The sequence below is a fragment of the Geospiza fortis genome, unplaced genomic scaffold (genome assembly GCF_000277835.1).
Source record: "Geospiza fortis unplaced genomic scaffold, GeoFor_1.0 scaffold138, whole genome shotgun sequence".
Taxonomy (NCBI): Eukaryota; Metazoa; Chordata; class Aves; order Passeriformes; family Thraupidae; genus Geospiza; species Geospiza fortis.
Genome location: NW_005054307.1, coordinates 10,164,429 through 10,189,433, shown reverse-complemented (window position 1 = coordinate 10,189,433; position 25,005 = coordinate 10,164,429). Strand labels below are relative to the sequence as shown.

The following is a 25,005-nucleotide window of genomic DNA, read 5'->3' as shown; positions in this document are numbered from 1 at the left end:
AGTTCTCTGAACAAACACACCCCTAAGAAGTTTTTTAGACACTACCCATGATTTCTCTGAAAAAGAACCCAACCATCTTATCTGAAAGTTTCAATATCACATTTCAGTGAGATGCTTGCTCCTGACCCTGTGTTAACTCAGGTTCAGAGAACCATGACTTCTCTGCTATTCTCTGGAGACTCCCCTTTTTTAATGAAAGTCATTGTATTACCTATAAATCCTCAGGCCATATGATTTTTGCTGAAGGATTTGCCTAACCATTCTTCAGCATCAGCTATGACAGTGTTTCACAAGGCAAAGAAAAAAACTAATTGGGGGAAATTTTCACAAGTCTAAAAGCCATTAAAACCAAGGGAACTAAATGTTCACACTCCTTTAAAAAGCACAGTAATTTGGGACAGTCTGACACACAGATTGCAAAATAAACCACATCTGCATAATCCACAAATACCTGAGGATGCATGAGTCAACAGGGTTGAGCCATCACAATGGGCCAGAAATAGATTCCAGTGTGATTTCAGTAGCAGTCAGAGTGTCATTAGTAAATCAAGCTTCAGAACTGTGAGTGGTCCAGGTATGTATGTATTGAAGGCTTCCATTCCTTGCTATGTATGCTTTCTGTAGCCAGAAAGTGATAAACAGAGACACTGACCAGCCAGTTTGTGGTACTGAGCAGTGTCCCAATGACAACAGGCTCTGCCAAGCACCCTCCCTCCACCTTGCTGCTGTGTTCTGCTCCTCTACAGGGCTCCGAAGCACAGCTGCTAAGGCAATGGATGTCAGCAGCATGGGAACATGGGGCATAGGCACCAAGCTGCACTGTTTGTTAGCAATCAAAGCTGCATGCAGAAGGACTCAAACTCATGCTGAACAGGGTTAAGCAAAGCCAAAGCAAAATATTAGGTGACACAACCACCACATTCCATATTTGTATGCTAAAAATACATGGGTTTTTTAGCCCTATATGATTATCTGCATTAGTGTGTGTTGCCCGTATACACTCCCAGAGTTGATGTGAATTTTAAAAAGTACAAATCAGCCTTAATCAGTGAAAGTTCTCCTAAAGGTTCTCTCATAATGGCTTAATTCTCATTTCTCACTTAAAACATAGATCACAATCAATATCAACAAAAACAATCTTGACTTAAAATAATCTAAAAATTTAAATTTAAAAATATTGTGAGAGAGAAAAATCTTTGTCCTGCAACATAGTAGAATAAGATTTCAAAAACTAGTTAGAGTAATAAGACCATTCATTAAGTTCTCCATCTTCATAAATATGATATGAAGTGAGTGCTATGAAGAGAGATTGTATATGAACCAGTTCTTCAAAAGTTTAAGAGTTGGTTCCAGCTCCTTAAATACAGACTTCATGATTATATTATCTCTTGCCCAGGTTCATGGCAACAGATTTTACAATAAACATTAAATACTACGAAACAAACTCCCAAAATCTATTTTTATCATAGGCATCCCAACAGAAATGCTTTCTACCTAAAAGAGATAGGCAGTAAAGAAAACTCAATATTAATTGCCTCTCCTTGATCCAAAACAGAACAAGTTCATTTCTACACAATCTGCAGAACTTTTAATTCTGTCAACTGAATAGACATTCTCTTGAAAGACATGAATTATCCTAGTGAACCAACCCACAATCCACATAACCTCTTCTTCTAAGGGATTTGGCTCACATTTTTAAGAAGACACCCTAAGAACAGGCAAACTGATACTGCTGCCCACTGCTCCCAAAGTCCTATGCATGGTGTCTACATCAATTTAAGCAAGAAATTTATGCTTATCATTGTTTTAAGAACACAGCATACAGCTGTCAAGTCTTTTAAGCTTCAATTCTGACAGCACTTAAAGATTCACAAACCAGGTTTTAGCCTGATCTTCAAGACATTTCACACTGATCAAAACACCAGGTTCTATACTACTTTGTGTTGCTGTCATCAGAAATGGAATGAACTGTCAAGCTACCATACAATCAGCTTAATCATCTGTAACCAAATATATACATCAGACAGTACAGACACAATTGTTTCCATTTGTTCTTTAAAATCCCTTTAAAATACTGATGCTGTATTTACCAAAAGATAGAGGACATGCAGCATACTTGAAATAAGATCTACAATGGATTATCTGGGTTAGCTGAAGGAAATCAATGAGAGATTGTGTTTAAAAATATAATGTAATTTATGTGTAAACATCAAACAAGAACAAAACACCTACAAATCCTCCCCGACCAGAACAGAGAAAGACCCACCTCCACCCCATCTGAAACCAGAAAATGTAAGTACTTCTTGCTTCCTGTATCTCTAAGTCTTTCCAGCAAAAGAAGTCCTTTTCAGAATATTCTTCTATAAAATTTATAAATTGACTTTGCAACATAATGAACTAAATACTTCAACTTTAATATTTTGCATTCATACCAAAAACAATTAACAGTTTTTACAAATAGTGTTATTTACTAAAACAATTCTTGTACAACAGTGCAGTATATCTAAATATATACATATGCCAACATCAAAGGGAGCATCAAAACAAACAAAGCCAAACAAAAATGCACTTTGCTACTGTGTACACTTTATTAAAACCAAAGCAGACTGCAGCAGTTTTTTATTTTTTATGACATAGACAAAAAATATTTGGATTCCAGAAGAACATGCAGGATAGAACAAAAACTGCTACCACCTTTCTTCCAAGGAAGCAGCATGACAAGGGAATTTTAGATCTGCAATTTACATAGTAGCAAATGGAATGTTTTTAAACACAACCATCCTAATTTAAGAAACAAGGCTTCAAAGATGTTCGTAGTGTTTTTTACATACTGAAGCAAAAGTTCAAATGTCAAGGCTTTCTCTATGTTTTCCTATGGTGTTGGACAGTGTATGTATGAATGACAGTGTATTCACTGCAGCTGAAAATGATAAAGGAGTAGCTGTAGTGTGGAGTTGATCAGCTTTACCAAGGTTGAATAACAGAGTAAAAAATGATTCTGCCGCCTGCTGTTGGCAATGAAGGTTTTTGCAACTTTTATTCTACCTTTATCTTTAAAAATAACTCTTCCAGTTCTTAACTGGAAAAATTATGCTCCTTGTTCTTCAAAAGGGATAATACATGTTCTCCAAAGGAAGGTGCAGTTGTGTAATTCAAAGTGCCAGTGTAGCTGCTCTAACTAGAGATGCCTTTCTCATTCTGTGAACCCCAGCAGAGAAGAAATAAGACAAGACCTTTGTATATAAAGACTGCACAGATATCTTAAAAATATGAGTGAAAAATAAAGTTATATTAGAGAAAACACTAAAAAAAATGGAGAATGAGGTATTAAGCAGTTCTCCAGTGTAAATCTGATGCTCCTGCCATCTAGAGGAAATCAGAGAACTATAGTAGCAGCCTAGAGCGATCAGCAAAATATGTATATGGTATTAAAAGAAAATCCATCTCTGTTACATCTAACCATTTGCAATCTGGCAGAATTTTCTGAAGCTCAAATTTATTTAGTTCTCCCTGCCTCAAAATTCACGAACAGCATTTTGACATAAATACTGTGACATGAGGGCAGTATGCTGCTCCACACTTGTTGATAAACATGCAGGAATTCTTACATTTTGCTCCTTTTTACTGCTATGTGCTTTGGCCAATGACATTACAGACACATCTACACAGCACCAGTTACTAAACAGAGTTGGGCAAATATATTGTGACTGTTCCTGCAGCTGCACACTCTGGCACCCACTGCCATGACGTCAATACAGAAAATTTTAACATAGTACCCCAGTATTTTTCTTGGGAGGTTTTACAGTAAATCTTGACACATTTGTTGTGCCCACATAAATTGGGATGGTACACATGGCTAAAAAAAATTTTGCTCATAAAAGTGAAATGCACAGAAGGCACTTTCCAGAGTTTGCTCCAATTCATGCCAACCAAGACACTGAAATGCCCCTTCTGAAGTCAATTAGCATTTTTGTATTCCTTAAAGAATGGGTTAAGTAAAAAAGGGTTATACAAACTATCTGGAAGACATTTTAGCCTTAAACTGACAATTTACATGTAAAAAAACAAGACATTCAAAAATCAGGTCTTCTGTTGGAACATGAATAACATTTCCAACGATTCCTTACTTTCAAACAGTTTACATTCTGACACTTTATTTAATTGCTAAAAAGCTTTTCCACACAGTCGCTGTACGTGTGCTTTCCCCTGCTCACTATCATTTCAGTGTTCAACACCATAATAAGGTAGAACATAAGTGAACTTGGTCAAAACAATGCATGAACAAGGAATCTGAGAATCAATCATGGCAGAGAAGCACCAGCAATGGCATCTCCAGGTTCATGATAGCAAACCAGCAGAGAGGAGGAGAATTGAAGTATCATTTCTAAGCTGTAAGAGAGAATATGAGAGGATGACTGCAGGAATTCATGCAGTGACAGCATCTAGCAAAGTAGGAGAAGGCATCACTTCAGAGTATCAAGCATACAGGGCACAATCAAGCAGAAAGATATTTTCTGATTAAAAAAACCAACATGAAGTAATGCAGCTCCAAATTTAATTTAATCCAAAAATTGCACTTGAAATGGAAAATGTAGGTTGCAAGAGAAACACTAATGACTCAGAACCTAAAATTCTAGTGACCTGCTCCACCAGTTCTAGACAATGAACTCTGATTCAAAGTTAACTAAAATTCCCAGCCTGCTACAGGAGATACCTTAGAGCAGTGACTTTAATAAAAGTATGAAGGAAAATAGAAAATGTCTATCTTTTTTTCACAACTTTCATTATATTGAATTTAAAGGGGCACTGAATTTTAGCAAGTGGCTTTTTTTGTCATTATGAACATGAAAGGTGATTTTAATTTTCATAAAAATGGATGAATGACCAAAATAAGCAAGTTGGAGAGCAGAAAAACTGTGATGCACATAAGGGTTCAGTGTTCAAATGAGAAACCCAGGATCCAGCATTTCTGTAAATCAAGGAAAAATTTCAGAAGTTTTAAAAACAATGACAAATTACTAACAAAATGTATTTTTTCTGGGTCATTTCTGTATGGAAGTAACACATACCCTTATTAGGGACCATGTGACACAACATATGAAAACCTAAGAATACAATTGTTAATAACAAAAAGACTATCTTGATACTTCAAGCTTTTCCTTGAATCAGGGACTAAGAACAATGGAATAAAAAAATTATTTTCACTTTTGTGTATAAATTATACATTTCTATGCATTGACTATCTGATTTTGGAATAAGATACCTAATGCACACAGAGAACACTATCTAAATTATACTACAAATCCTTTCTAAAGACATCACTTCTTTAATCCATAAAAAGTCATCCATGACACAGTATGTCAGATTATTATTTTTTTCTTTAGTATTTCCTTTCAAATTTCACAGCCTTTTCTGATGACACCAAGTACTGAAATAATTAATGACGGTTTGCAAGGATGCTTAAAAATTTCAGAGAAAACAAATATGTGAAAATCCTAGCATTAGATCAAGCAGCTGGCTAGAACATCCCCAACTGGAATAGATCAACCATGGGAACGTTTTGTAACCACCCCAGTCAGAAGTTATACAAAGCAGTCATCTGAAAGTATCTGGCAAAACACTGATGTAAATTAAAATAGTGAAACAAAGGCATGTTAGGTAACTGTGAACAGATGCAGGAGTACATGGGATAACAGAGCTCATTTTATAGGATAATGTACAATTGCAACATTTAATTCCAGAAGCATCACACTAAAATATAGTACACATAACGAACAACTTCTGACATACACACAGGACTAAAACCAGATCTGATGTTGAAGCCGCCCAGTACTGCTCTAGTGGAAATTAGAGCTGCTGGAAAAGATGAAACCAGGATGCATTACAAGATGGAATACAAACACAAAGTAACAACAGTCTTGGTACAAGAAACTCTGCTCAAGCACACCTGAAATGCTGCCTTCCATTACCACATTTCTTTTGCAGCACCTCATCCACAGAAAGCCATGTGGCTAAGTTACTGAGGAACACAAGGGTTTGAAACAGGCTAATGCATGTTGCTGCAGAAGAGAATTTAAAGTAACCTAAAAGTGGATTTTGATGAGATGCCTCATGAACTATTCAAATTATAGGAGGCTAATAAACTCAAATAGTACAACTGGAAATTGAAACAGACATTTAAGGCAGAAGTGTTTGTGTTAGAACAGTAAACAGAACAAATTGTTAAGCAAGGCCACAAGAGATATAATGAAGCCCTGAAGGTTTGTTCAGCAAAGTGATTTACATGTCCATAATTCTCTATGTTCTAATTAAGAAGACTTGAATAAAATAGAGTAATTCACTTTGTGTGTTCCAGTTTAAAACTCCATTGTTTCTCTTTCAAATCAATTCCTCTGTCTTTCTTTGGTGTAATCTCTACCAACACACATAGAATACAGTTCTGGTTCTCATTTTAAAAAACAACTTGGAAAAATAAATTACATGCTTCTCATGATAAAATGCTGTTCTGTTTCATGGTCCCATGACATGTTTAGCAGCCTCTGAATAGTAGTTTTAAGTTAGTAATTATGTCCGAAGCAGAATCATAATTTGCTGTTATCCCCCCAAATTATTTACTAGTTAACAAGTTTACTTTGGTAGATAAGCTATCTAATAGTCATGATACACTTGTGTTCAATTCAAGAAGTAGTGAAACTTAGATAAGTTTATAAATTCATATATAGACCTTAGCTTGTAATTGTAACCATGATATGCAGAATTACTGTTTTTCCTGCACTGGAAAAAGACATTGCATCTGTCTTAAAACTAGACAAAACTATGAAATATGGTTGTCAGTTCATGATTAAAATAAAATAGTAAAGCAAATTATTTTTAAACATTGTGTTAAATATATTCACATGACCACCATAGTTATACGAAATGGGCACTACTGCAATCACACACTATATGTACATAACATATATGCCACAACAGTTTGCAATGGTTGAGTTTTCACAAACTAGCCAATTTAACCATACATAAATAATCTTGTACCAATTTTAGGCATTTTAAAAGGAATTAAATTTCCTAAATATATCAGTTCTTCCGCAAAATTAAAAAAAAATCCTAAAAAGTCAGTGCAAATTGAACTTGTTCACCAAGAGAGATTCTTATTAAGCTGAGGATAAACAAAGTTTAAGAGATTAAATGAAGGAACTCATAGAATCGCCAACCGCCTTTAGCAGAGGTTAAAGAAGATTAGGAATCACAAGTCCTGGATCCTATAGCAGAGCCTTCTGTGAGTAACTGTGCTGTGCTTGTTGAGGTGGTGGAGGCTGTGGTTGTTGTGGAGGTGCTTGCTGACTGCCTGCTGTCTGTGGCAGAGCTGTAGATGCTAAGTTATAGTTTGGCACCTGGGACATATTAGTTCCAGCATTCTGATAAGCAGCAACATCAACAGTACCAGGTGGTGGACTATACACTGAAGGCTGGTTAGAAAAGGTACTTCCAGCAACAGAACCAACCATTGCACTGAAAAAAACCAAACAACAACAAAAATGAGAGAAAACATATTTAAAGTAGAACTAACAAACAATTTATCAACATAACAGCAAAATTTTATTGCTTCTTCAGTTGTTCTATTTATACACACAAAAATCTTCTAACTCTGGACAGATTGCATATTTAAAACTGTAGCCAATGAGTATTCCCATTAAAACTCAAACACACTCCTCAGATTTAAACATACAGTAGACAGTCCCCATGGATTTAAAATTAGACTATGTATCTGTACTTCTGATTTATTTTAAGGTGCAACATGGAATACCATCTATCTCCCATTCTGTTCATGGAAAAAAAAAAAAAAACAAAACGCAACAAACTGTTTTAAATAGCAAAACAAGTCGGATCAATATGCAGAAACTCACTTTATCATTGTATGCTTTGCTATCCCAAATAAATACCTCTGGGGACAAAGACTAACAAATACTTTAATAACTCAGATGGATGTGTCTCCCAATTTTTTAGAATAAAATTACTTTCCATAGAGAGTAAACAAAGGCAAAAAACTCAAACAAACAAAAACCAATTAACAAAAGCCCATAAACCTTTCCACAATATAGGTAACTTAACCAAAACTTAGCATCTTTGGCCATCCAGCCAATGTAAAAAGCCTCTTTCAGCTTCCTTATTTAGGCAAGCTGTATAAGCTTTAGTCAGTATTCATAGCCCATTCACTTTCCCAAAATGAGCAAAATTCTCCCCATTCTTCTGTAGTAAGATATTTGACAAATGAGCAGTAGAATTTACACTCAGAAATTATGCAGAGCCAGCCAGAGCAGTATATAATCTTCATCATTAAAACTATATAAAAAGTTACTACTAATTCTACTAAACCATGTCTGTATAATTTCCTCTGTTTTATATTAAAAAGCACAGAGCTATATAAATTACATATTTTGTATACGGAAAATTTAAAACTATATAAAATTAAAAAAAAAACAATAAAAAACTTAAGTTTGTCAGGAATTTTTACCAAATACATGACACCAATAAAAAGCACTCTGGAAATGATTGCACTAAAGTATCATTCAGTTGTGTTTATTATACTCCTGTAATTTAAAAAAGAGTCTCTGTTTAAATTGATTTAAAGTTGAATAGAAAAATATTTAAAATTACTTTGTGTAAGACGTCTGTGCAGGCTGACCAGGAATTACTGAGCTGGCAGATGGAGTAACTGTGCCTTGGCTGAGAGAAGGGAGCTGTTCTGGAGGAAGATTGTAACCTTGAATGGGGCCCATCTGTGCACTCCCTGCCACCAAATATGCATTACCTTGAGTTTGCCCTGGATAAACCTAGGAAGTTAAATAAAGCAGTATTAGAAATAAAATACAAGAAAATTTGCTATTTAATATCTGACTTTAGAACTTAAAGACTGCTCAAATATTTTAGTTTCCTTTTTTTTATATACCACTGAAGAGCATTTAGCATTTAAATTACTGAAGTTAAAAATGGTAATTCTTTCATAGCATCATTTTCATGTTGAATTATCTCTGAGTAGATAGGGAGAAATTGTACTCCTTTGGTTGCTTATTTTCTTTGACCCACTATGCAAAGCCCTGGCAGTTTTATTTTTTAATTTTATGCAACTAAAAGCCCAGGATGGGCTTTTTCCTTGATCAAAAGGAACTGAACAGAAAAACATTAAAAGCATTAGAACCCACAAAAGAAGAGCATCCAAAGCTTGTAGCTGAAAACAAACACTTTTATTTTTATTTTTTTACATACTGTGCCAAAAAACTAAGAGAAAACACTGCTCAGTCAGTGTGAACTTGATAAGGTCAATGGCTATTAAAGGCTACATCCATACCTGAGAGCCAGAAACACCAGATGACGGCATGTAATACTGCTGGTTTTGTAGTTTTGCATACATGGAATACATTGGGTCCTCATTCATCAATTTGTTATACAAAGAAAGAGCCTCCATTGCTTTAACATTGAGCTCTGAAAGTTCTGAATGTTTCCTAGAAAATATATATGACAGTTCATTTTACAATTTAGGTAACTTTATTATAGGACAGACAACACAGAGTAATTTCATTAAGTGTGTTAAGTAACTTTTTTTTACTGTGAAGTGATGCTTGACAAGTGCCAGAAAGTCAAATGGTACAATATTTTCTTGCCATTATTCACAGAAATTAAGATGGTATTGAGTAACAACTCTGGTTTCTAAGAATGAATTTTAATTTCAGTCAAAGCACATGACATTTCCTTTTACCTGTCTATATCCTCCAATTTTTCATCTATGAGAGGTCCCATCTGGTGGCACATTGCTAGAATAGAAAGACATTAAAATATATCAGAATAATAAACATTTCCATACTGCAAAGTCAGAAAGCTATAAAAAAATTAAATAGAAATAGATGCTAGTCCAATTCTCTTTTAGTTCATTACTATAATCTGTATGTAAAAAAATTTTTAATAACAGAGGTAGTGTCATGAACAATTTAAGAATGAGACCCAGCTAAAGTTTTCAGTACTGGTACAATTTAAAAAACATATTTTAAAATAAAAGTAAAATGAAACAAAACACATTTAATATCCAGGAAGTATAAAAGTGAAACTATTTTGCATGAAAGGCTCATGTGAATTGAAATCTCTTCTTAAAGGAAGAAGATTTGGCACTGCAACCTAGGACGTGCTCATCCAATTTTGCTACAAGAAGACTATGAAAACAATGAAGGAGAAAATTGGTTGCAATGATTCAATCATCTGCACATCAAAGACATTAATAGCACATTAGTCTCACTAAAATTCTAACTGGGGGAAGGGGGTCTTTTAAACCAGTGACATGTGCAAAAAACAACACAAAATCTTACCAGAATCAGAATGAAAAAGCATTAAAATAAACAAAAATACACCCCATGCCTCCTTTCAGCACAAGAACATGGGGCTCATCTACCTGCCAAGGAAACCATGGCTAATTAGCAAAAAGGCAGAGTTTGTCAAATGTCAAATAAGCAGACACAAAAGCTGAAAGGGAAATTTAGAATATTAGAAATGCAGAAGGTCCTGAAAACATCTGAGCCATGACAAGTGAAAGGACATCATTATTGAGTTCCTTGGAGGCAACTCCAGGTGCAAGAGGAGTTGTATGAGAGGTACCCATCTGCTTCTTTGAACCTGGGATCAATAATACATTGGCAGAAATGCTGGGCAAAGATGTAAAAGCTGTCAAAGTTCTGCCTGCTTTTATGTATAGCACGAAGTGTGGCAAAAGGCATGACAAGGATTGTTTAGATTCTGTTAACATGATGACTGCTCTGCTGCCAAACACAAACTCTGGGCTCCTGAACACATACATTTGGATGAGCTCTCCAACTCAGACTTTTATGACTGGACATGTGGATGGCAGAAGAAAATGAAGTGGTTTTTCCCTCAAATGTTGATCAGCATCTACCACCACAGTAGGAACCAAGGACTCAAAACATATCTATAGTAAAATTTCCAGAACCTATGTCCAAAACAGTAGTTCACCAAAGCCTAAATAAGTGTAGAGCAAGTAATTTTGAATTAGCATTGTAGAACTATATGTAGTCATATGTTTGGCAAGTGCTGTTGCAGGTAGCTGGGGAATAATCATCCGACCACACTACTGACTTCAGATTCCAGGAGCAGTCCCACTGTTTAATATAAAATTCAGCATTGTTTTAATGATCTCACAATGCATTTTGAAACAATTCCTAAAGTAAGCCATATCTGTAGGCTGGTTGACAAGCATACCTTTAGTTTCTCTGCCTCTGTCCTGGATCAGATACAGAAAATCTGCTTCTTAGACAACAGCCTCTATAGCTATATTTGAGACTTGAAAGAATAAAACCAGTCATGTTTCTTTTTACCTCTCTTTAGTGGAACAAGAATATGTGCAGACGTGTTGCTGATGTGATTTTCTAAAACAGGATTAATTTACAGAGATGATGAACCAGATGGATGTGGAAAGATGGGAGATATCTAAAAGTTTAGAAACCTATGCATTTTTTAATTCTTAACTTCTAGATAGATGTAGAAACTGTCATTTTCTTAACAAATCTGGCATCATCTGGATTGTCAGTTTAAGCCTATGTTGTGTCTCATAATCAAGATGTTTCTTTTCTTCCTTTTCCAAATTCCACTTTAAAAATTTTGGTGCATCTATCAGCCTAGGTAAAATGATCTATAATGTCTCTATGAAGAGATAGTCTGAACAATGACTCAAAGAGTAGGATAATTTGTAGCACTCCATGAGTTATTTGTTAATATGCAACTCCTCCAGAAATACACATGCAACTGAAAAGCATGTGGGACACCCACAGGTATATTCTAAATCTCTCTAGTGTTTCTGCTTCCTCTCATGGAATCTTCCTGACACTCCTTTTGCCACTCATGCTGTACTACCTTGTGAAGGAAAAAAATTATGAATGAATATGACCAAATTAAGTATTTATGTGTCTTGAAAAGGGAAAATAATTTAGGAAACAGTTTTATTTAGAGAAAAGTAGATTTGTTTTAAGTTAACATTTTTGACTTTGGTCTCGTAGATGTGGGGAACAAGAAGTGAGAAGATAATTATGGCTCAGGCACTTTTCTCAGGCATGCTTCTCACATGTACACGAAGCTGAAGAAGTTTCAGCTTAGTTTCAATCTGCGTTGATACAGAAAATTACCAGTGAGAGAAACAACAATGAAAAAACTAATTCTTTTTTGTTACCCTCAAGATGAAGCAGTTCTGGGAGGTCTGGCTGGTCATCAGATGGATCAGCACTTTGTAACATCTGCAAGAGTTGGTCCATTTTATCCTGGAACACAAATTGTATTATTAGGGCAAATGTGGCAGCAAGGGAATTAGCATTTTCAGGATAGTAAATTAAAGCAGCTGTTCACAACAGCCATTTTGATCTCTTGGCACTTGAGAATCAACTAGATTAACTTTAAAAAAATGCAAATTATACATGCTACTTTAGAGGAATGAAGATGCTTGAACAAGGAAATGCAAAATGAGAAAAAATAGCTTTAACAAGGAATGTGCTCAATACTCCTTTATTCCTAGAAGTCCTTCTAACCATGTACTATTTTCTGAGCAGTTCCTATTTTCCCAGCCTAGATATTACATATGCAATACCACCACCTAGTGGGACTAGTGGAAATGTTTTGACAGAATACATTGAGAAAGTACTTCAAATTCACTGAAAAGCAATTTTAAGTGCATGAGGCCTATTCAGTACATGAGCCATGCCATTATTAATGTAATGAAGTGCTGTTTTAAGATGATGTTTGGAGGCATCTCAGGATTTACTTCAGAACAAGTAGAGCTTAAGTAAGGAGTTTAAGTGCAATCCTTTTGTAATAAAAACATCAAAGGTTAGAAAACAAACAGGCATAAAGTCTTTGAAAAATATGTCTTGGACTGAACTATATTGGTTAAAGTACCAAAAACATTACATGTAAATTATTTTTAATCATTTATTAGCTGAGCACAATCAAATAATTAGCCTTTTTCACATTGAGTTATATAGGTCGCATGAAAGAAAATCATGCTTTGTCCTCCTTAAACCATGGAAAGGCTGGGAAAAGTCAAATTAACTACTTCCTTAAAAATTATACTATGGCCAATTTAAAAACAAAAGAAGACACTAAAACAAAAATCAACAATGGACTCACAGAAAACAAAAGCTGGAAGGCTGAAAGCTCAAGGCAGGCCTCAGATAATCTATTTCAGCAGGTTAGAAACTAGTATCTCCTGGGAAGAAGAGTTTTTTTGAGGTGGGATTTAAATAGGACTTCAGGAAGGCAGTAACTGATTTCTCATTTCAAAAAAAACATGACAGAACCCAGGTTGAGGTTAAAAAAAAAAGAGGGGGTGGAGGGAAATTTCCTGGACTGAATGCTCCTGGAAACCCTACAGGATCACTGTGGTGAGATTGTAAATATCTTACTAAATATTACTTACATAGGAACAGTATTTCAGACTTTTCAGGGACAGAAAGATCTTTCAGTTTGAGGGTAGACAGTGGTGGTTACACTGGAAATAAATCTAAGTGAGCAGCCAAGATGAGTATCTCTATGGTATCCTGAAGTACTTTTAGCAAAATTTGAAAGTAGATGTACCACTCAGCACTAAGATTCTAGCTTGGAGGTAAACAGACGTACAACCCTCAAGTAGGGCCCTAAATGGAATGCAGTTCCAAATTCAGTTTCAGAAATTCCCAAGAACTTCAAGACTCTTAAACAAAAAAGAATACTGAAGATTTTATTTATTACTCTAAAGGAAACTCTCTTTCCACACTCTTTTTATCATATTTTTCAAGTACATGATGAAAGGGTTAAACATCATATATTTAAATGTCCCAGAAGTGCATTTTATATACCAATCAGGATTTTTGCCATGCTTACTTCATCAATATAAACTGGTTCTGGCTCAGGTTCTATTGTCTCTACTTGAACTTCATCACTGAACTGCACTGTTTTCTTCTCAGCTTTCACTGCAAGATAAACAGCCAGATTTAATGTTACAAAAGAAAAAATAAACAATGACATAAATATTATACAACTAGTATAGGTTACAGGTTCCTTGCATTTGAAAACTCTACTGTGAAAATTTTTAAAATTAGTATTTTATTGACATTTGAAAGCCTCAGCCCTAAATAATTTTCTTATCTGTAAATCACATTATAAAAAAATAGATCAGTTCACACAATCTCAGCAGAAATATGTTTTAGCAAGTAAATGGCTTTATCATAGTCTCCCTACACATAATATATATATTGAAAGGCCATCAGGCTAAAAGACTGAGAAAGAGTGATTGGAAACAATAGGGCTACCAACTCAAGTTTAAGATAAAACTGATAAAATCATCTATGACAGACTGAGCCTTCTTTTCTCCAAAGCAAAGTCCACAACTGAAAGGTCTTAAGTTTTTCTATTCCATCTTCACCAAATCCTATATGCAAAGCATCTCATTCCTCTGTAGTGGAGATTAGCACAAAAAAGCTCTATATTTAGCAAAAAAGCCAAATATGACTCTTATCAGATAGTCATAGCATAGCACAAATGACTGGTACAGCATGTAATTCTGCTGACCTGCTCATACTTCTAGCAGCCTCAAATTGAGATAACAGATGATTAACCTTTCAAACCCATGAGATTTACATAAATCAGCTCTAGAATATTGAAGTCCTATCCCAGATTTAATATTTTTATTAAATAGTTAAAGTAGATTGGTTGGATATAAATAAGCTGCATGCAGAAAATCCCTCTGTTCACTAGGCACATGTACCTATGCACATGTACATACCTACAGTAGGTAGGCTTCTTGAACTATTTGAACACTGGTAGTCTGTCTCCAAGTCCTATCTGCCATGGGGCCTTCAGTTTCATCTCAATTAGATATGCACCATTGCAACTGGACAAAAAGGCAGTTTGGAAAAAAAGCTGCTGTTGTCCGTGTCTGTCTAGGTGTCAATGGAATGATTTCATGAGTCTCAAAGAAACTGCTGACAAAGGCAGCAGCAGACAGCAGCATTTTTCAGCAGAAGACAGTTTGGGCAACCTTGGTCTGTTTTTTGTGATAGCATAGCAAGGGCTCCTCAGTTTTACTTCAATTATCACATAAATTTGCAACTGAACTCCATCATAAGGGGAAGGAAATCACCCATGAGCCATGGCAGAGCTAAACATATATACATAAATGCAATGTCACTTACTCATTTCAGGCTCAGCAGAAAGATCAGCTGTTACAAAATTAGATGGAAACAATCCTATACCCTGATGAGTTTCACCTTTCCACCAATTTGGATCACTAAAGATTAAAAAAAAAAAAGTAAAGTCCCCATACATCAGAAATCCCATACTCACATGGAACTTTCCTAGGAATTGCACAGTAAAGGCCTTTATATCACTAGCACATACATATAACTTGCATATATGCAGAAATCTTTACACAGGAATTTTTATGCAAATATATTTATTTGTAAAAAATTGAGAAGATAACAAAATAAAGTATTAATACAAAATTACGCTTCCATTCATTGCATTTCAAGGTATGCTTCTACATAGAAGATATAATTATTTCTAATTAATTTTTACAGTTTAACATAATTCTAGTAGGCTTTCTATATAACTTACCTGTCATCAAGTATAGTTATAAGTTCTCCAGCTTTAAAAGTTAGTTCATTATCTTCAGCAGCCTCGAAATCGTAGATTGCACGAACCTTTCGGCCCTCGTGTTTGTGGTTGGTTAAAAGGCTTGAGGTGCTTGGATACAAACTGGAAAGTGCTGTCTGCTGTTGTCTTTGTTCTTTTAGTGACAGCTCAATAGCTACAAAAGAAGAGTTACTCAGATGAAAATTCCCTATAAAAATGGGTTGATGGATATGAAAATTTAATTCTGTGAAAACTTTTAGTATAATTCTATTCCTATTGCATTTTAATGACTTTGTGTCTTTCTCTTAGAATTAATGGTAAATAACAAAGAGAACAGAATTCTGCCTGTGGATTTACTGTGGCTTCCAACATGGACAGGATGAATAAACAGCATATAAGAACAAATAGAATAACTCCCCAAAGTCATCCAATTTTTATTATTATATTATTGTTACAACCTTGAACTGATGTAAAATATTTACATTCTTATTTTACATCTTACACCATGTTGAACTTTTCCAGACTGCTTGAAACATTAAAAAGATAATGTGTTCCAGTGCACATTGGTTCTCTGCTAGACAGAAGTCCTTAGCCTGGATTCACAGAATCAGATTCACACAGATTGGCTGAGGCTGGAAAGCACCTCTGGAAGTCATCTGGTCCAATCCCCTGTTCACACAGGATCACCATAGCTGACTGCCAATGACAACTTTTTAATATCTCCAAGAATAAAGACACCATGACATCCCTGGGAAACCTGTGCTAGTGCTTGTCCACCTTCACAGTAAAGTCCCTCCTTAATTCATAATTGACAAAATTATTTTTGCTTAAACAAGCAAAAATTTGCCCCTTCTTTTATTTTCCTCCTTATCATTCCTTGAATAATTTCATATTTCTGGGTCATTTTCAAGTAAGCTTGACTGAGCAGAGAAGTTTCACTCATATTAAACTCAGCTCAACTTTGCAGAAAAAAATGGATCATATTTAAGAAGAGGCAGCATGGACACAAACATTATGAAACTCATGTAGATATGCTTTTGAGACACAGATCTCTTTAAAAGTAGACTTTGGTGGGTTGACTATTGAAGAAACCATTAGTAACACATACAGATTGGCTATTGTTCATTTAAATAAATCAATATGCATCATGTCAGCAAATAAATGCACTCACCTTTAGCTAAATCCTCCTCTTCCTTTTTGGTGGCTACTGTACCAGGATCTTTGGCAACTAGAGCTGGACTTGCTTTTGCTTGTTCAGCAGCCTAGCCAAAAGTAAAAGATGTAAAAATGAACCCAACAAAAAAGTGAGAGTGCATTAATTTCACCCTTTTGCTTTGTATTCACCTGCTATATAAAAATGTAAAATAATTTAGAGCATTCCACTACTCAAAGAAAAGTGTTATTAAGACAAGATAGCTTTCATTTTGTTTGCCAAACATTCTAGAATTCAAGACTACAAACTGTAAAACACAGAGCTGAGGATAAAATGAATTTGTGACACACTTTGAGAACAACTACAAAAATCCAATATACCTGTGAACCAATAGCTGGGAAAGTAACTCCTTGCTCCTTAAGATTTTTTATCATAGCAGATATTAAACTAAGCTGTGGGTCATTCTTGAATTCATCAGTCCATTCCACCATAAGGGCTTTCAGCTTTTCACAAACTTTTGGATGACCCTGCATGGACAGTAGAAACTAGTCAAATAATGTAAGAATCTGATCTTAATTTCAAGTAATTGCCTGTTATTGTCAATATAAAACATATAGATACCTTACTTTGTAGTCAAGTTTAGCACTCAGTCATTATTAGAAAGGGAGAATAATACATCAGCATTGTGTTTGTGCCAGTACAGTACATGCTAGGCCCAAAATAAAGTAAAATAAGATTACATAGAACTCCCTGTTCCATCTCCATTTCATCATATTTGTATTTAATGTTTTACTGATGTTATTTAAAGTGAAAATATAGTAGCTTATTTATGAATTAACACACCACACCTCCCCCAAACAGAATATCTATGTTAACTAGTATGAAGTGGCATTCAGGAAGTTAACATATATACACAAATGCAATGCATTTATGCATAAAAGCCACAGTCTTTACAGTAATCTTCTCTCCTTCCCCTCCTCCGTCTTTCCAGTCCTCTAAAAGTAGATTCCATTCTACTTTCAGATTATCCCAATTCTCTATCCAATTTCACTTACAGGTGAAACATAAAAGTCAATGCAATACATTACCTTATTCAACACATTGCTTACTTCACTGGCAAAATCTCTTGAACAGACTTCTAAATGAAATATTTTGCCACAGTTTGATACACATGCTCCTAGAAGCTAATGAAAGAAAGATTAAAAATTAGACTTTTTTTGCAATATAACTTTTCAGGAAGAAAATGAACTACATGAAAAAGAACCTACTGTTAATGCTTGCATAGCGACATGTGGATCTTTATGGTTCACTCTCTTCATAATAGAGCGGAGGCAGTCCTTAGGCCTGAAAAACACAATCCAGCTTTAAAAATATGGATTGGAATGAACATTTCCTACTGCACACGTGACAATGCTGACAACATTAACAGATAGCAAGATCTCCTGAGCATCGTAAATTATTTAGTAGTTTATAATTTAAAACAATAACATTTAAAAAAATAAATTAAACACCATAAACAGTTATAGCCATTTCTATCTGTAGTATTTGTATCTCTCTTAATTATCAAAACCTCTCAGTAATTTCTATTACTTCTTGTACTTAAGAGTGAATTACTGTAAATAGTCCAGAAATGCATCAAACCCCTTACAATTAGAGAACTGGAATTCTCTGTAGTCCATGCACCTACTCCTCTATATTTCACATATATATGTAAGAACATTTCCTTACATACTGATTTACCAACACCCTTTTATTTTGAATTACCACCATATACCTCAGAGTACCTTTTAATTTACAGAATAACATTAATAAAGAAGACATGTAATAAACCAATAATTTCTAAAAAAACCTGTTACACAATCTACATCAAAGTTTCAAAACAATTAAATACAGAATTCAAGTCTTACCTATGTTGTGGTAGATAGAAATAACATGAAAAGCAACTTCAACAAAGAATTTGAAAGGGGACTTCAGAAAGTTTAGCACATTAAAATCTATGTGACTTTCTGATACTTTGTTCCATCTATAAAGTAGTGGAAAGCTGAGCCAGGCTGAGGTAGGAATTTTCAAGGGCATACAATCATTATCTGTTGAATAGCCCTGGAAAGATAACCCTGGAAGAGGGTAAGTAGAGAAGGAGGAAAAGAGAAGGTAAATCTAAACTAAGAGATTTTACACATTCATGGAGTTTACACATTTATAGCATGGTTGTCTTTGGAAGCAAAAGTATTTTTCTTTTGAACTGATATCCAAAAACTAACATGAAACTCAGGTATAAGTTACACCACTGCTTGGCTATACTATATTTGGCAGTGTCTACATTTTACAGAAATGTCCACCTCATATTTAGTGGCACTAATTATAGAAAGTGCTGTCACACAGCACAAGTACATATCATTCAGTGTATGTCTTCATATACCAATTATTACAGATGAAGGCTTTAAGGCAAGTACTACCTTTTATCTGTTAATTATCCAAGACTTCTCATATGTTCACTTAAGTTGAGAAAGAATACAAGCTAAAATTGTTAGAAATAACTGCTTTCTTTAACCATTCGTTTATGAGTAGGAATAACAATGTGGTATGATTGCAAGCTCAAAAAAGTGCTTGCCCATTGTGAAGCCAGTATTTATTAAGGCAGGGTGCAGGATCAAGAGTTTAGCAGTTCAGAAACAGGATCATTAGCCTATGATGTTTTTTACAAAGGAATCCAAAGTCTTATTAAAAGTAATAAGAGAGCCTCAAAGCCAAATGATCATCTACATGTCTCAAGTACAATCTACTTGTACATATATTTAAAAGCAATTATCAATACTTGAATGTTAAATGTTTTTAAATACTCAAATGTTTAAAATAAGAAAACTTGATTACATGTAGATAAAGAAGATAATCCAGGTGTGCCAATCTTTAGTTACACAGAGTAAGAAAACCTATTCTAGACAGGCCTGTAATTCTTATTTTTACTTCTAATTAATTCATCATACAATTTAGTGTGTAAATTATGAGAAGCACTATACAGAAACCAGAGGGAAGCATTTACTCTATGAGTGTAGAACTCTGTCTACTTAGTAGGCATCCCTCCAAATTGTACTATACAAATATTTGTCCACAGCTCCACTCCAATGATCATCATTTCAGAGGCACCACAATGAGTAGTTATAACAAATAAGTAGGGTGAAAATTTGGCAAGATACATAGAAGTTGTGTATCATATGTGGCATCATATGGTATCATAAACCAATTCATATAGAAAATACAATGAATTTCAGGTTTAGTTTTAGAAAGTAGAAAAAATTCTGATTATATTTTATTTAACAAAGACACAATTAGCAGCATTTGCAATCTAAAATGCTACTCTGCACAAAACATTTCAGATATGTTCAGGAATTTATTGTTCATTTACAGTCTAAGGTAACTCTGTGGGACTCAGCTTTCCTCCTTGCTCCTTCAGAAACAGGCTGATCATTAAGCTTCCTGGTCAGCCTGTGAGACATACACTGCAATTACAATGCAAAATACTACTGAGATTGTGTAATGTGAGGGGGAAAAAATGGAAGATACATTGGAAAACTATCAAGTAAGCAAGTTTGCTGTTCTCTCTTGCATGAACAGGCACAAAAACAACCAAAGAAGAAACAGCTAACCAGAACACTGACTTGCTGAGGCAGTGATTAATCCTTAAGGAATCAAGACAAAGTTAGGCAAGCAGCAATATGGACAAACCACTTCTCAATGACAATTTGCCAATACCCATCCCCAACACAGAGCGTTGCAATGTACATTTCTATTTTCTCAACCCTTGGTGCAGCCTCTCAGCCACTGACTCAATTTTTTTTCAGCCATCTTTTTTTTTTACTAAGTAAATTTTCTGGAAAAAAACCTGAAGTTGTGAAAGTTTCAGTGTAGACTGATATGTCTCATGAAATAAACAGTACAAGTGTCTCAAAGCCAAATGCAAACCCAATTGGAGTTAGGAACTGGCTAGCAAATCACTGAAATGACTGAAGAAGGGGGGACATCTTTGCTAAAATATACCATACCTGTCCATTAGTTGTTCCTTTTATTCTGTTTAATGAACCATTCCAAATTTTATAGTGTTATTTTATTCTGAGATGATAAACTATAGATTCAGTTTTGTAAGCATTTTCATCATAGAAAAGCAACACTATGCAAAAATCAATATCTTTTCTGTAGTCAGATTTAAAATGCCAGTCAAATATACAATCATAGAACATCCTAAGTAGGAAGGGACCCCCAAAGATCATTGAAGCCCAGCTCCTGGCCCTGCAAAGTACAGCCTCAAGAATCACTCCATGCGATTAAAATTTTAAAAATTTTTAAAATAAACAAGTTTTCAAGAATGCTGTACAAAACCAGGAGACAGAAAGGATTGCCTCTAACAGTAAAACCTTTGTTTTAATCATGTTTCTATGCTGAAAAGGCAATTTGCTCTAAAGGCAATTTGTTGAGCTAATATTGGCAAAAAACAGGATGCAAACAATGTGATGTGCAACTGCTGAGCTGTATGAGCTTCTAATGGAAATTCAAAGATTAAAAAAAGTGTTGTCTCATCATTAGACAAATTTTAGATCATCTAAGAACCTGATATGTGAAGCATGCAGAAAATGTTAATTCTGTACTACATAGAGTACTATTTCATATAAGCTATTGTAAACAAGTCGTATTGTTTAAAATATTGACATATTTTCTGTCTTTCCTGTGTTTTCTATAAAAATTCTAATAGCAACTCTGATTTTAAATTCACAAAAAAAAACCCAGAGAAAGTAGTCAAAGAGAGGGATTCAGTGGAATTCTAACTTGCTAAAAATCTGTTTTACTTGTTTGGATTAAAGGAAGCAAGATAACATTTTCAGCAATTTGTAATTCTTGGTATGGAGAGTATTACAACATAAAAAATAACAGTAGCAATTATGTTATGGAACTGGAACTAATTTATGTTATGAGAAAATGCAACATCTTTGTAGCATAACAGGTTTCCAACAATTAATCTGGATACCAACAAGTTTGCAGACAATGTGCTATGCCAGAAGTGCTACTTGATGAATAAATGTTTTTCTAGGCTGCTGTGGCTTCAGGTATAAGGCAACTCACATCTAGAATGCTGCAGGATGCAATGGGGCTTGTAGAATAGTACAAAGAAAATCCACAAATGAGAGATTTATGTAATCTAAACTTCTGCCAAGAACAGAAACAAGCAGCTTGTACTGGAGCAGAATTGGTTAAAAAATTAAAGCTGATCCCAGTTAAGAAGACTTGCATCCTTGTCAGAGGACCTTAAACTGCAGGAGAATTTCAAACAGCTAAGCATATCTCATTTAAACTTCTTAATGGGAAACATTATCTTGCTTTACCTTGCTACTGCACTATATAATCCATTAAAAACAAAGAAAACCCACTCTCAGCAAGTTTTAACAGAATCTGAATTTAAGCAACAAGTCAGCTGGCAGCCTATTACACGCAGGAAAAATATTACAAAGGTTAAAGTCCCACTTTTCTAAAACAATTTTATTAAGAAAAATATTAAAATACAAATACGCAAAAGAAAAAGACCAAAACCAACACAAACAAACCTCAGAAATCCTAACAGGAATTTATCTGCATATTACCAGGAAATCTCTAGCTTTATCTGTAGTGCCGTCTCTTGCAGCTACACACATTCGAGCACTGTTCAGGCTATGTTGCTGTGAGACTAAACTTCATCTGTGGAAAGGCTTTCAGTGATTAAATAGAATACTGAAACATTCAGTAATATAGTTACTGTTACAAGCTTGGCATCAATGTGCTCAAGGAATAGAAATGCAGTTTTACATATAAAGACTAATCTGAAACATTATTAACAACTTGCCAGCTGTTATCTTAACTACAGTTATACACAACAGCACAGAAGTCTCAATATGCTGCGCTATTTTTATGTACTCCTCCAGAGAGCATCTCTAATCCCAAGGAATAAGATTATTTGCAAACCTGTCCTTAGGAACAAAGTCCCAGGTGGGACTTGGCTGTCTGGCATCTCATACTGTTTCTAGCAGTTCTACAAGGCATCCAAGTCATTCTCAGAGAAGCCTTCCACAGCATCAGTGGCAAAACCTTCTTCTTGAGTTTGTTTCATTCCTAAATTTTTACAAGAAGTGCTTCAAAAAGGTGTATTTAAAACATTTCCCAGTCCTAATACTACACTGACTGAAAGCACTATAAATACTCTGAAATTATGTCTTTAAACTGTATTTTTTAGTTGCTAGTTCAAATTATACTTTATCTTTTCTTGTCCAAAAAGTAAGTTCATGCATAAATTCCATGAAAGAGCTCAGTAAATAATCAAACATGGAAACATTAGCAGCCCATATTAAGATGTGTTTAATTTAGTATCACAACTCCAAAATGTACGTTTTCCAAAGCCCTGCTGACAGAGAATAGCTTCTGAAAACAAGGAGAAGAACCACAAAGCTTGCTGTTTTCTGTGACAAAGACACTGGTGGTCTGATGATGAGAACAATGAAAGGCAGCAGATGCTTTATACCTTGGTTTTAGCGAATTTTTGACATACAGCTGAAGCCCTTGTAGTGTCCTTATCACATAGCTAGTGAAATATGGGCTGGATAAAGGTGGGTGGAAAACCGGTCTCCTAGGCTCAAAGAGTTGTCACCTGTAGTGCAAATTCCAGCTAGCAGACAGTATCCTTCAGGGATTTCTTCTGGGAGCAACAGTGCTCTCAGTAACTTACTGACCAGAGCAAGTTGAAGTGGAACATATCAGTACACTGAGGCCATGGATAATGTTCAGAGGGACCTGGACAGGCTGGAGAAATGGGCACACTGGAAGTTCAATAAGAACAAGGATAAGCTATTGCATTTTAAATGAAGCCAGGAGCTGACCACATGAAAAGCAGGAAATTATCTGCAGGTCCTATTGGGTGAGAGGTGTCAGCAGTGCAGCCTGCAGCTAAGACAACCAACCACATCCCAGCTCGAACTATGGGTCAGCACAACCAACAAGGTCAGGAAAGTGACCCTTTCCCTCCATTCTGCACTTGTAAGATTGCATCTGGAGCATTTTGTCCACTTTGGTGCTCCCCACTGCAAGAAGGCTATTTACACACTGCCCTAAGTCCAATAGATAGCTGCCAGGATGGTCAGGGAGGGTCACATCCAGGGAAAAGATAGGAGAGGTGCTTCAGCTTTGAGAAGAGCAGCCAAAAAGTGGGGCTTACTGCTTTCAACAAGCAATTAATCAGAGTATACACAGAAGATGCAGCCAGATCCTCTCTTAGAGCTGCACAGTCACAGGACAAGATGCAACAGACAAGTCGGAAGAGTAAAAATTGCAAACAGATTGCAGAATTATTTTTTTTATTTCCTTACTTAGTAAGGAGAACTAGTTAAATACTGAAACATGTTGCCCACAGAAGTTGCAGAACCTTTGACCTTGGAGGCATTCAAGACTCGACACGGTCCTGAGCAACCTGATCTAATTAGACCAGTTTGAAGCTGGAGGGGTTGGACTAGATGACCTCTGGAGGTCACTTCCAACTTAGATTATGATTCTGTAAGAAAAATGCCTCATGAAGTTTCCTGGGTTTACAGGGATACTGCTAAAACATATCAATTTATTTTATCTGCTACACTGGCGAAAAGCTGCTGTACACAAATCCTAATTTTAACGCATCAGCCAGTATCTCCAAAGGACTGCAAAATATTTCAGCAGAAACCCCACACGTTTTCTTTTTACTTGCAACCAATTTAAGTTAAATTCAGCTGTTGTAGAAGTTTGTAAAAGATAACAAAAAATTCACTCCTCTCGCCTGGGTATGAGACTGAAGTAACAGAATTAAAAACGTTTGGGGAGGAAATTCCTGAAGTTACTTACCCTGTGCGTGACTGTCCAACTTTATCACAGATGTCTAAGATGAGGCCCCAGTCCTCTGCAGTGTTCATCTCACTGGTTGCTTTCTCTGATAAATAAAAGTATAAGGAAATCAAAATACAAATTTAAAAAAAAATCTAAATTGTTAACAAAGACATTGGTATATTATGTCTTTGTATATTTCTAAATGTATGAAAAATCCCTATATTTAATAAAACTTATATATTAACAATGTTATATCTAATTCTTTTTAATTTTCTAATGTTCACTTGTGACCATTAATTTTAATAATAAGTAAATATATTTTGGTGTTGTTT

The 25,005-nt window shown here is 35.1% G+C and overlaps 1 protein-coding gene across 1 annotated transcript; it reads right to left on the bottom strand.

Moving 5' to 3' along the window:
- Window positions 1-2,393: 2,393 nt before the first annotated feature.
- On the bottom strand, window positions 2,394-24,771 carry STAM (signal transducing adaptor molecule). Its single transcript, XM_014312131.2, has 13 exons — window positions 24,692-24,771; window positions 18,076-18,151; window positions 17,896-17,991; window positions 17,188-17,334; window positions 16,826-16,916; window positions 15,637-15,829; window positions 15,216-15,310; window positions 13,906-13,994; window positions 12,224-12,311; window positions 9,755-9,809; window positions 9,347-9,500; window positions 8,656-8,831; window positions 2,394-7,509 (listed from the first exon to the last, which is right to left on the bottom strand). Exons 1-13 carry the CDS (start codon window positions 24,757-24,759, stop codon window positions 7,260-7,262), a joined length of 1,578 nt encoding a protein of 525 aa, XP_014167606.1. The 5' UTR covers window positions 24,760-24,771; the 3' UTR covers window positions 2,394-7,259.
- Window positions 24,772-25,005: the final 234 nt, after the last annotated feature.